Source organism: Sapajus apella, unplaced genomic scaffold, assembly GCF_009761245.1.
Source record: "Sapajus apella isolate SASKATOON/1434 unplaced genomic scaffold, GSC_monkey_1.0 scaffold71, whole genome shotgun sequence".
NCBI lineage: Eukaryota > Metazoa > Chordata > Mammalia > Primates > Cebidae > Sapajus > Sapajus apella.
The window spans coordinates 2,060,283-2,073,897 of NW_022437011.1; the positions used below are offsets into that span (position 1 = coordinate 2,060,283).

Consider the following 13,615-nt stretch of genomic DNA (forward strand, 5'->3'; position numbering starts at 1 on the left):
AGGCATGAGGCACCAAGCCTGCTTATGTTTTCTAAGGCTAAGTGCTGGGCCTCTTCATGCCACCATGCAGCCTCCCAAGCCTGAGAAGGCCTCCATCCCGTAGAGGACACAGCATTCCCATAGGATTGCTTTATCTTTATTTTTATTTTTTGAGACAAGAGTCTTGCTTCATCGCCAAGGCTGGTATGCAATGGCGTGGTGATCTCGGCTCACTGCACCCTCTGCCTCCTAGGTTCAAGCAATGTCTCAGCCTCCCAAGTAGCTGGGATTACAGGTGCACTCCACCATGCCTGCCTATTTTTTTTATTTTTATTTTTAGTAGAGATGGGGTTTCAGCATGTTGGCCAGGCTAATCTCTAACTCCTGACCTCAAGTGATCCACCCGCCCTGGCCTCTCAAAGTGCTGAGATTATAGGCGTGAGCCTGCCGTGCCCCGCCCAATTGCTTTCTCCAATCTTACATATCTCACAAGGCCCAGCACCTGCCCTACCTTCCCCAGGAAACTGGCCCTGACTACCTCAGCCTTCCCAAACCTCTCCCTTGTCTGAGCACCTATATGCCTGGTCCATAGCACCCCTCTGGGGCTGAGGGCATCCTTTCCTGTAGGGCCAGATAACTGCTTGATGTCTGACTCTCCAGCCAGCCAGGAGAGTCCTTGAAGGCAGGGCTTTGGTATTCCCATCTTCTCTGGGATGTATTGAACATCTAGTACTTGAGGCACATGACAAAGGCTTAGGGAGATTCTGGGACGAATCGGAGCTTCTCAGCCTCATGGAGCATACAGTTGCCTATGGACACAAGAGGCACACAGTCAGAGCCCAGCGATCTTCCCAAAGCACAGCCCTGAGCACATTACTCCTCTGCTTCAAACCCCTTCATGTCTCCCCACTGCCCTCAGAATAAAATGCCATGCTTGCTGCCACCTCTGGGCCTCCAAATGTGCTCTCTCTGCCATCTTCACCTAACCGCCCATTGAGCCTCAGCTTGGAAATCACCTCTTCCAGGAAACCTTCCTTGGCCACCAAGTCTGAGTCAGAGGTAGGCCTCTTCCCTAGACTTGTGTGGCACCTGCCATTACTTCATCTTGACAAATAACTTGTAACTGACGGTTGCCTCATCTCTCTCCCTTAGAGACTGGGATCAGGAAAATGGGGCCTCATGTGTCTGATTTCTTTCTGTATCCCCAGTAGCTCAGGCCAGCTCCTTGAGGCATGAAGGGTGTCCATTAAATGGACCTGACCAAACAAGATGTCTTTTTTTTTTTTTTTTTTTTAGATGGAATCTCGCTCTGTTGCCAGGCTAGAGTGCAGTGGCATGATCTCGGCTCACTGCAACATCCGCCTCCCAGGTTCAAGCAATTCTCCTGCCTCAGACTCCTGAGTAGCTGGGACTATAGGCACCCACCACCATGCCTGGTTAATTTTTGTATTTTTAGTAGAGATGGGGTTTCACCATGTTGGCCAGGATGGTCTTGATCTCTTGACCTTGTGATCCGTCCACCTCGGCCTCCCATAATGCTGGGATTACAGGTGTAAAGATGTCATTTTCATATACAGCAAGTGTCTAGCAAAGAAATGGCACAGCAGGGTATCTGGCTACTCAATGGTTAGTGTCACACAAACTCCAGAGACATTTCCATCTTTTAAGTCCTTTATTCCCGGCAGTTTACATCAGTTACTCGTCGAGCTAGTGTTCATCATATTAACCAATTCATCTTTCTTTTGATATTGCAATCTTTTTTTTTTTTTTTTTTTTTTTTTTTGAGCCAGAGTCTCACTCTGTTGCCAGGCCCCAGGCTGGAGTGCAGTGGCGTGATCTCGGCTCACTGCAACCTCTGCCTCCCGGGTTCAAGCAATTCTCCTGCCTCAGCCTCCCGAGTAGCTGGGACTACAGGTGCACGCCACCACGCCCGGCTAATTTTTGTATTTTTAGTAGAGAGGGGTTTCACCATGTTGGCCAGGATGGTCTCAACCTCTTGACCTCGTGATCTGCCCACCTTGGCCTCCCGAAGTGCTGGGATTACAGGCATGAGCCACCGTGCCCGGCTGATATTGTAATCTTGTCCTCATGTCCACACTGAGTTGGGGCCCAAGGTGTTTAAGAGTTCTCATTCCATTATGGGAAGCAAGAGGTAACCCTTGTGAACCAGACTTCAACCCCTGGAGGTATTGTTCAGTTCATAGGCAAATATCTTTGCAAGTTTAGTATGTGATACCCCAACAGTGAAATAAATAAGACACAGTGCCCTGGTTCTAGGCATTTGGAGAGGGAAAAGGCATGTTACAAATTCCCCTGGAGCAACTGCAGGCCATTCTCCATCTTCTCAATATGCATTTCCCACTCATCACTGACTTTTAATCTCATCCCCTGATCTACGAGAAACCAGAACCCACATGCTACTCAATACGTTTTTATTGTTCCTTCATGAGATAGCCTTGGTTCCAAGTATATTTTATTTTCCTTCCTTATGCCTACAAGACATCCAATTCTGTTCAGGTCCCTTTTAATGGCACTTAATAAATATACATTCTGAGACCTGACAGACAGGCTGTCCCATTTCACACTGCCTCTAAAGCGCCTGTTTGAACTAACTAATGCAGAGCTGAGTTGGGGCACATCCTAGCTTATAGCTCATGGCCATCTCTGGCCCCAGATCCATCTGTCCAATACTGTGTGTCTAGGGTAGAGGTCCCCAGCCCTGGCTGCATATTAGAAGGCCCTGGGAAGCTTTCTAATTTCCTGAGGCCTGAACCACACTCTAAACCAATTTCAACAGAATCTCTGGGTGACAGGGAGCCTGGCTTCTGCTAGTTGAAAGCTGCCATGGTAAGTTCACTGAGCAGCTACACTGAGCACCCCTGAGCTACAATTCTAGCACACAGTAGGCCCTCAGTAAATATCTGTGGAACCCACGAGTGGGTTTCCTACTTCATTATCTGTTCCCCTATGTTTCTTATTTTTATCAGAAATCTGAGCAGGAAAGAGTAGAGAGAATGAGTCAAGAGCATCCTATGAAGTGACTTTGCTACTGAGAAAGGAACTGTAGGGGCTGTGTTTCTCTGATATTACACAGTCTTCATGCTTTGACAGGCCCAGAGGAGGCAACTCACAGTCTGTCTGACACAGACATGTATATATTTCTTAAAAGCCCTTCAAAAACCAGAGCTCACTGCTTAGGCACTATGTTCATAACATAGACATGTTCTTAGAAATATATCTAAACTACCTCCTGTTTGACACATGTTCTAACTGGGGTTGGTTACAAACTTTGTAAGTTGTACAAGATCACACTGGGTCACCTTTTCCCATTTCTGGGAATCTTGCAATTTATCGTTGCCCAGAGCAACAGCCTAGACATGGTAACCCCAAGCAGTGACTGCACCCATCATTGCCCCAGTGGGTCAGTCCTCCTTGAACAGGAACTGTTTTTGAGGGGCTCCAATTTCCAGGCTCTAGAAGCGGGTGGCTCACTTACCAAGCTGAAGAGTCTGGCTACATAGAATGCAGTACTGAGAAGGCCCCCAAGGTAGATCCTGGGTTACGGGAAAGGAAGTCAGGCTGATGAACGAGGTTTGCTGCCACGGGCATGGGCATTGGGGAGGGCTGCATGGCTGGGGCCACCCTGAGATGACTGCTGTCATTTACATTTGTATCACATTTCAGCTCACAGGGAGTTCTGCATCCTTAGCCTCATGTCATTTTCAGCACAACCCTGTGAGTTAGGTCTTTCCAGATGGGAACAGTGAAGTTGTGCCCTACATCTAAGTTCCCACAGCCAATTGCGTCACATCCACTGCTGCCTCCGGGACCTCAGGGGCAACCTGAAACCTCCAGGGGAATCCCCTTGGCTCCCCTTCTATCCAGAAACAAGAGCAAGCCATTACCTAACCTCCCCACCCACCAGCCCCTTATCACCTCCTTCTCAGAGTTTCCTCTATGATTTGCCTAGTCTTTGTTCCCCTAGTCCAGAGAAGACAGCAGCAGTGTTTACCTGCTGCCAACAGCCTCACACTTCCTACCTAACACACCATCAAAATCCCCTCTTCCCTGGAGCAGCCTCTGAATTTGCCTATACATATTCCAGAACTATGACGTGGTCACACCCACTCCCAAGGCCAGTCAAGAGTCTTAGGAACCTGTCTGCTGCACCAATAAATCCATGGCTTCCACACTTCAGAGGGCTCCCAGTGGGCCAGTGCCCAAGATAACTCAGCTCCCAGCATAGAGAAATAAAGCTGACTCGTTGGTTAAGATGTCTCCTGATACCACGTGTAGGTAGCGAACCATCAGACCAGGCAGTTCTGGCTTCTCCAGCACCTGCTTCCTGCAACCACACAGCATGCAGGTAGCATTCTCCTGTGTGACCCCCGCCACATGCAGTCCTGGATGGAGGCACAGGTAAGACTGGCCATAAGTGATGGCAGGTCCTGGCCAATCAGCTGTGAACTGCGTCCAAGTGCATTGTGAGTCTAGGTCGGAATGAGTTCCTTATGCAGACACAATGAGCAGTCCTAGCTGGAGCCTCCTGTGCCCCCGCCACACCTCTGTGGGGCCCGCCCACGTCTTCTGGCGGCCTCCTGAGTGCCCTTCACCCACCCTGGCCTGGTCTTCCCTCCCACCCCCACCTTTCCTTTGCTGCTTCTCCCTCCAGGGTCACCGCCTCTAAGCCTCCCCCATCACTTGGCAATGTGGGCTCCAAGGAGGGTACCCTAAGAGGGCAGGTTCCAGCCCCACAAAACTGGGCTTGGGGTCCTGGCCAGGAAGCCAGAAGGCACATAACCCCTCCGTCCATTCACTTCCACCAGGCTCCATTCCGGGTTCCCCTTCTTGTCCTGGGCCTCCAGGACGGTCACGGGCTGGCCTGCCTGCAGACTCACTTCATGGCTGCTTCTGGCCACAAAAGGGTACGCTGCTATGACCTGAAACACACGGGGAGTGACACAGAAACGGTCAGGGGGAGAAGGCAGACAAACTCCATCCAGAGAGGCTGTTCCTTCTGTTCCCATACACCTGCTGGACACTCACCACCTTCCGAGTACATCCTTTGTGCTAAAGGGAATCAATGCATCTGCTATTCCCACGGCCCATACAATGCGGCTGGCGCTGTCCCAGCGCTCTACCAAGTTTGCGTTTTCACAAGAATTCTATCATTCTATTTGCTCCATTTTTCAGATGAAAATTGAGGCTCAGAGGACTCAAGGAATGTATTCAGAATTGCACAGGAGTGAATCTAGGCCTGCCTGACCTCCAAGCAGATATTTTGGATCCACTGCTGCCACGTCACTGAGCAGACTCAGCATCCTCTCCCTCTCCAGATCTAAGGGTTTCAGCTGCTCAGGCCAGTTTCCCAGCTGAAAGTGGAGACAAGAATTTAGGCAACTTGGTTACTTTTGACAGAAAAATATTGAACTGGGCCAGATGTGGTGGCTCATGCGTGTAATCTCAGCACTTTGGGAAGCTGAGGTGGGCGGATCACCTGAGATCAGGAGTTCAAGACCAGCCTGGCCAACATGGTGAAACCGTCTCTACTAAAAATACAAAAACCAGCTGGGCAGGGTGGTGTGCACCTGTAATCCCAGCTACTCAGGAGGCTGAGGTGGGAGGATCGCTCGAGCCCAGGAGGTTGAGGCTGCAGTGAGCCAAGGTCGCACCACTGCACTCCGGCCTTGGCCACAGAGCCAGACGCCATCTCAAAAAAAGAGAAAGAAAGAAATTGAACTAGAGAAAACAGTTGGCGAGAAGGGCATTTATTAGGCTAATGTTTAACCTCTCTGAGACCGTCTGACCAGCTGGAAAACGGAGGGGATGGTCCCCTCCCCTTCAGGTCATTGAGAGAATTTCATGAAGGAATACATGTGTAGGGCTTTACACAGTGCCTGGGATGTACGTGGCAAGGGCTCAATAAGTGCAGGCTGCTTTGGTTCTTTTTTTTTTTTTTTTTTTTCTTTTTGCCATTACTGTTACTACTGATGGTCAGGCCTCAGGAACATTAAGCAGCGTGGGAGCACTGGGATGATCCCAGGCAAGTCCCACAGAGTCCCAGAGGAAGCAGCTGATATACTTGGGCAGACAGACAGCTGAGCTGACCCAAATGAGCCCCTGGATGGGCATTCCCTGAGACACCACTCACACTGACTGGAGCCCAGCCACAGGGGCAACCTCATCCCTTTCCCCAGAGGGACTGGGGCAGAGGCTGAGCTGGGTGGTCAGGCCCTCCAGGGGGGCCCTGGTGGGTCCTTTGTATTCCCTGGTGTTTTACTTCTGGCTACCACTGGAGAATGCTGGGCCGACAGCCTTCCCAGTGGGTTTGGCAGAAGCTCTGGAGCAGAGGGTCTCCAGACACCTGTGCGGCGCTCACACAGCCTGCTGCAGGCTCCTCCAGCTGCCCCGGTCCCAGGCACCCAGGTGTGTCCAGATCCTTTCTGTTGCTCCTGCCTCCCCTGTGGTGCATCCTCCACCACCCCTACTGCTGGTCATTGTGACAGCAGCCTCCACTGAGAGAGGTTCACAATACATGCAGCTTCACTGTCTCATCCCATCCTTTCAACTACCCCGGCCGAGCCTCTTCCCTGCTCCAGGACTCCATCCCTGCAAAGCCGAATCCCTTAATGGCTTCCAATCACTTTATTTTTTAGATATAATTCACATTCTATAACACTTACCTTTTTAAAGTATACAATTCAGAGGTTTTAAGTATTTTCACACAGGCACATGCAACTATTCCCACTATCTAATTCCAGAACATTTTTATCATCCCAAAAAGAAACCTCATACCAGTTAGCAATCACTCCCCATTCCCCACCTCCCACCCCCAGCCCCTGCCAGACACTCATCTACCTTCTATCTCTATGGGTTTGCCAATTCTGGACAACCACAGGCATGGGATCCTATGTGTCCTTTCGCGTCTGACTTTGTTCACTTAGCAGCATGTGTTCAAGGCTTGTCCGTGCTGCAGCATGTCCTGGTGCTCCATTCCCCTCTAGGGCTGAATAATATTCCATTGTACGAAGAGCTCACATTGTGTTTATCCATTCATGTTGATGGGCTTGTGGGTTGTTTCTGCTTTTGGGCTGCTGTGAATAATGCTGCCATAAACATGCATACACATGTTTCCCATTGCTCTTCAGAGACACAGACTGACACCCTTACCAAGGCCACAAAGCCCTGCTGGCCTGTCCCTGCCCACCTCTTCAGTGGCACGACTCTCCAATCTGTCCCCTCTCTTCTCCGGCCACACTGGCTTCATTCAATTCTTCACATACCTCCTGTCCTCCCCCACCGCTGAGCCTTTTCTGCAGAGTTCTTTCCCTCTGCACCCCAGTACACCCTCTTTATCCAATTAATTCTCTCTCTCCCTTCCTGTCTGAGAAAAAGCGCCATTCTTCTCAGCAAAACCTTTCCTGGACCTCTCTGCATCTAGGGCTCTGGGTACTTATCTCTGCTATCAAATTTAACTTCGGTTACTCATGCAGTCATTTGATTAATCACTGTTTTCCTACTTGCAGATTAGAAGTTTGAGGAAAGCAAAGACCATAATTTAGTTTTGTTCATCATTGTATCTCCATCTAGTACAGTGTCTGGCAAATATTGAATAAATGAATGAATGAATGAACGAACAAATAAATGAATGAATCTCACTTGCCCTGCTGATGGGGAATGAGGGGTTAGTTTTCTGTGGTTGCTGTGGTAGGGGTGGGAGGCCCTTTTCTTCAGGTCCCACTCCTGGCTGGGACACTGGTGTGGCCACTGATCAAGGCCTTGGCCTCACAGAGTGGCAGCCCCACCAGACAGGAGGGGCATAGACTTTGACAGAGACGTCTGTGACTCAAGCCACAGTCCAGATGGCCAAGGAGAGGCAAGTCCCTAGCCTTCTCTCGTACTCACCTGGTTCACGGTGGGAATAGAGGGCACTGGAGCTCGAACAGGCTCTGGTGTTAGACATCGGGGGACTTCATTCAGCCCTGCCTGCCTTCTGAGCTCCTCTGCGCTGGGGACCACATGGTACAGCTGCAGTTTCCCAGCTGGCACATACCCACGATGTCCTAGGGAGCATGCAGAAGGTTAGTGGACTGTGGGCCACCTTCCCACCCCTTTTAATGGTGGAGAAAATCAATGGATGTAATGTCTCCAACACAGCTTCTCAACACGCAGGAGAACCTGAAAAGGTCATCTAGGAACCCTGAACCCCTTCTGCCTTACACTCACTGTTTCTGGCTTCGGCTAACACACCCCAGTGATAGGGGGCTCATTCCCTACTGGACAGCCCACTCCATTTGATCAACTATGATAGAGAATAAAAGTTTGAAACACAATGAAACCCTGTCTCTACTAAAAATACAAAAAATTAGCTGGGTGTGGTGGCGCGCCCCTGTAGTCCCAGCTACTAGGGAGGCTGAGGCAGGAAAATAGCTTGAACCTGGGAGGCAGAGGTTGCAGTGAGCCAAGATCGCACCACTGCACTCCAGCCTAGGTGACAGAGAGAGACTCCGTCTCAAAAAAAAAAAAAAAGTTTTGTCCCTGGACTGGCATGAAAACTGCTCTCCTGATGGAGCTGCCAGCTCCCATGTCCCTCTGGTGTCTGCCTAGAGCAAGAGCTGCTTCCTCTCCCCAGGTTCTGCCTTTCCCAGGAGGCGGACTGCCTTTCTCCTCTCCACGTGATCCCAGGTCCTTTGTGTGTAGCAACTAGTCCAGTGCTGCTCTGATTGCTGTCATTATAAATGGCTGTCACTTCCCGAGGGCGTGCCAGACTACAGAGCTAGCATTTGGTTACAGAGTCTTCACATCAACTCTTGAGGGCAGCTGGTAATGTTATCATCTCCATTTTATGTTGAACCAGCTGAGCTCAGACAGGCTCCACGACTTCCCTGAGATCACACAGCTGGGAAAGTGGTGGAGCTGGAATCCAAATCCAGTCCTTTTGGCCTTCGGGGTCTTGCTTAATACTCATTCCATTGTTTCCACCTTAAGTCATGGAAGTGCTGTTTCATGATTTCTGTCCAATTTGTACCATTTTCCTAATTTTTTAATTGACTTGATTTTTAAAGCTTCATCTTGTACTATACAATAATAAGATTATAATCATGGAATTACAGACTAGTATATTTTTTCTAATACTCATTAAAATGCTTAAGTAGCCGGGCGCGGTGGCTCATGCCTGCAATCCCAACACTTTGGGAGGCTGAGGTGGGCAGATCACCTGAGGTCGGGAGTTCGAGACCAGCCTGACCAACATGGAGAAACCCCTGTCTCTACTAAAAATACAAAATTAGCCAGGTGTGGTGGTGCATGCCTGTAATCCCAGCCACTCGGGAGGCTGAGGCAGGAGGATCGCTTGAACCCAGGAGGCGGCGGTTGCATTGAGCTGAGATGGCACCACTGCACTCCAGCCTGGGCAACAAGAGCGAAACTTTGTCTCAAAAAAAAAAAAGCTTTAGTAATAATTATAATACACTGTCTGAGGGAGAAAAAAACTGTCTGTGGATCCTCTGACAGTAATCTCATGCACCCCTCATCTTTTGTGTCACATGCCCCTCTTTGGAAGATGCTCTCCTGGGCCATCTCACCTGGATTCATGGTGCCACGTCCTTCCAGCCCAGTTACACTGGGACATCCAGACCTGAGCAGCACACCCCAAGGCCATGACCAGTACGGAGTGGGCAGGATGACTGCTCCCCTCATTCTGCACATCAGACTTCTGGCAATGTAGCCAGGATCCGAGCATTCTATCTCTGTGCCCATCTCCATCTTTCAGGGTGGTCCTGGAGTTCTCTCCGTATAGCCCTGTTGAGCCCAGTGATCTGCAAGGCCCTCAAGGCAGGAGGCTTATCTTATATGCTCAGCGCCCAGCACATTGCAGGTGCTAGATGACAGACACTGCAATAAATGCCTGAATTCCTTTTGTGGGTATTTCATGCCCCACTGAGTTGATCTAAACTGACTGTGCTGTGAGCCCTACGTTTGTCACCTGTGCCTACTCCCATGCTCGAATGCACAGCCAGACTTTGGCCCACAAGAGTGCCCAGGTCTCTGCACTGGCTTCTGTGGGGTGGTTTTCCCAGAAGAAGAAGAAGGGCTCACAAAGGCTCACATACCCCCTGTGTCCACCAGCCAGCGGCCGCTGTTGCCTTTGGTGTCCTTGTTTTGAAGAAGGGCCACGATTTGGCCCCGCAGCAGAGTCAGGTCCAGTGTCCCAGTCCCATTGATGTTGCTCATCACCTGGTACAGCTTCCCAGGGCCATACCTGCTCAGGAGAGCCCGCACCTGGCGTTCAGACCCTGGAAGGAGCAGCTGGGAGAGGAGGAGGAGAGACAGACATAAGTGCTTGAATAAACCTGTCAAAGGTGGTGCCAACATTTGCTTGCATTTTGAGAGCCAGGAGTACTGGGCCTGGTCCTAACTCTGCCGCTGAAGGGCCCACCCTGATCAGGGCAACAAGGCCCCCACTAGCAGATGGCTGGCTCTAAGCAGCCAGTAGCATTTTAGAAGAAACTTTTAATTTCTGGGATTCTCTAAAATTCTAATTCAAGTTCTGACATTTCTCAGTTAGTGAACTCCTAGGATTGGGCCCTAAATTCTGCCCATACCATCAGGTGAAGTTATTCCACAGCAGAATGCCCCGGACAGGTCTTTCAATTCCATTAAGCTGTGAGTTTCAGGTGGGCACCAGACCTTATTCATCTGCTTTCCTAAATAGCCAGCCAGAGCCAGCACATGGCGGACTTCACAGACGCCTAGGTAATGGAATGTAACCTTTGATTCCGTGAGTTTTCAGCCCACAGGCATTTATGGAGCACCTACTATTTACAAAGCACTGTGAAAAGCTTTGTGAATGGTGTAGTAGAAACACGGGAGAGAGTTTTACGCAGATGAAAATTGCCATCTAGCTGGAAAGAATGATTCGGCGGCTCTTTCAACTTATCCAAAAATCTCCTGGCACTTCCTGTTTGTCCATTTCTTTCTTTTTTTTTTTTTTTTGAGACAGAGTTTCACTTTTTGTTACCCAGGCTGGAGTGCAACGGCGCGATCTCGGCTCACCGCAACCTCCGCCTCCTGGGTTCAAGCAGTTCTCCTGCCTCAGCCTCCCGAGTAGCTGGGACTACAGGCATGCACCACTATGCCCAGCTAATTTTGTATTTTTAGTAGAGATGGGGTTTCACCATGTTGACCAGGATGGTCTCGATCTCTTGACCTCGTGATCCACCCGTCTCGGCCTCCCAAAGTGCTGGGATTATAGGCGTGAGCCACCGCTCCCAGTCTGTCCATTTCATAATACTGTTTCCAGAGAGTATCAACAAGAAGAGACTCAGGGATGCTTGCCCTCTTTTTGTAAAACCAATAAGAAAATAAATATGTTAAATATATATTTACTCTCTGTCTTGAGAGAAGCGTGCACGCTCGTGTGTGTGTGTGTGTGTGTGTGTGTGTGTGTGTGTGTTCACCATGCTCTCTGTGGTTACTTCTTGGGAGGAGGTGTTGGCTGTGGGGAGGCAGGCAGAGATATCCTTCAGGAACATCTGGCCACAAATTCTGCCACGTCCTTCCTCTAAAGGGGGTGGTGTGTCAGGATTTAGAACCAGGAGATCTCAATGTTTCTAAACAGGTCCTTAAACAGGAATGTAGAGACGAGGTAGTTTTCTTTGACAACAGTGCCGTTGTGGTCACGTCTTTCGGAACCGTGGTGTGCATGTGAGTATAAAAGCCAGTGGTGTCACAGATGCTGGCCTCCTTTCTCGAGGCTGACCGGCCCTCCCTGTGCAGAGAACAGGGTCACTCTTGGGAGGGCCCCCAAGGAGGGCTTGTAAAGATTCCATGAGGGCCGCTCCTGTCCTGGGAGACCGCCTCACTTATGCTGGATTCTATACCCTCAGCCAAGTACATCAGAAATGGACAGGAGGGGTGTGTGTGTGTGTGTGTGCGTGTGTGTGTGCATGTGTGTATAGAGGTGGAAGGGTGCGAAGGGGTGACTCTTCCTACCAATGTGCAACACATACTGGGATTATGGATGTTTCCATTTGTTTCCTTTTTGTTTGTTTTTCTGTGTCTTTTAACTTTTCTACAATAAATATGGATTGCCTTCCCAATAAGAAACATATCCTTTTAATTTGCTTTAAGTAGAAAGAGAGAAAAGGTTCCCATGACATATTCAAGTGGCTATTCTGCTGTTTATCTTTTGCACTCGTGCTCTCTCCCCAAGTCTCGGGGCCCAGGGCACCCCCCCCACCCCATCAGTGAGGCTTCTGCAGGGCAATGCTCACAGGTAGGGTAGGAGGGGGACAGATGGGGCCAGCAAGGAGTCAGCCTGCGGCCTCAGGGCAGACTTCAGGCCGTGATAGTCTCCTATGTTGGCAATACTTGGGCCAGGTGTCGGCCCCTTTTATCTGTCCTGTTCTGCTGGGCTCCTTTTCTTGTTTCTGTGTGTCCCTAGGGCCCCACTGTCCCTCTGGGGAATCTCAGGGCTCTTGTCTCCTGACTCTTCATTTCACATGTTGCATGTGATGGGACACAGTTTCAGTTTCTCACATCCAGGTCTTGCCATAGCCTGAGGAGACCCTTCTCCTTACAGCTGCTTCAGTTGCTTTTAAAACACAGACCACCTGCGTATACTTTTCAAGTGACTAGAACAGATAACCTCTACTTATATTTTAAAGGAAAATACATTTTTAAGAAAGCATTTAGGGCCAGGTGCAGTGGCTCAGGCCTGTAATCCCAGTACTCTGGGAGGCCAAGGTAGGCAGATCACGAGGTCAGGAGTTCGAGACCAGGCTGGCCAACATAGTGAAACCCCATCTCTACTAAAAATACAAAACAGTAGCCAGACGTGGTGGCGGGCACCTGTAATCTCAGCTGCTCGGGAGGCTGAGGCAGGAGAATCACTTGAACCTGGGAGTTGGAGGTTGCAGTGAACCGAGATCATACCAATGTACTCTCCAGCCCCAGGCAACAGTGTGAAATTCCATCTCAAAAAAAAAAAAAAAAAAAAAAAGCATTTGAGGCCAGGTGCAGTGGTGAATGCTTATAATCCCAGTACTTTAGGAGGCCGAGGCAGGCAGATCACCTGAGGTCAGGAGTTCAAGACCAGCCTGGTAAACATGGTGAAACACTGTTGCCACTAAAAATACAAAAAATTAGCTGGGCGTAGTGGTGGGCACCTATAATCCTAGCTACTTAGGAGGCTGAAGCAGGAGAATTGCTTGAACCCAGGAGGTGGAGGTTGCAATGAGCCAAGATCGTGCCACTGCACCCCAGCCAGGGCAACAGAGTGAAACTACATCTTAAAAAAAAAAAAGAAGAAGAAAAGCATTTGGTCAGCCAAAGATTTGTAAACCATCATGCAGCTGAAATTCTGTTCTTTGTAATTAAAAAAAAAAAAAACAGGCCGGGCGCGGTGGCTCAAGCCTGTAATCCCAGCACTTTGGGAGGCCGAGGCGGGTGGATCATGAGGTCAAGAGATCGAGACCAACCTGGTCAACATGGTGAAACCCCGTCTCTACTAAAAAATACAAAAAACTAGCTGGGCATGGTGGCGCGTGCCTGTAATCCCAGCTACTCAGGAGGTTGAGGCAGGAGAATTGCCTGAACCCAGGAGGCGGAGGTTGCGGTGAGCCGAGATCGTGCC

At 49.8% G+C, this 13,615-nt stretch overlaps 1 protein-coding gene across 8 annotated transcripts in view; it reads right to left on the reverse strand.

The window, feature by feature from the left end:
- Positions 1–350: 350 nt before the first annotated feature.
- ARHGEF37 (Rho guanine nucleotide exchange factor 37) overlaps positions 351–13,615 on the reverse strand; it is a 62,808-nt gene continuing 49,543 nt past the window's right edge. For 6 of the 8 annotated variants that reach the window (XR_004260439.1, XR_004260434.1, XR_004260435.1 and 3 more), the window contains 4 exons: positions 10,092–10,287; positions 7,885–8,042; positions 4,562–4,919; positions 2,211–3,180 (listed from right to left, as the gene is read on the reverse strand). Coding sequence is in view for 2 of the 8 variants with exons in the window: in XM_032250260.1 (XP_032106151.1) it covers positions 4,710–4,919; positions 7,885–8,042; positions 10,092–10,287 (564 nt within the window). In the remaining 6 variants the exon portion in view is untranslated. Of the gene's footprint in view, positions 789–2,210; positions 3,181–4,251; positions 4,920–7,884; positions 8,043–10,091; positions 10,288–13,615 lie in introns of those variants that run through there. The other 2 variants (XM_032250260.1, XM_032250259.1) reach the window with 2 other exon arrangements.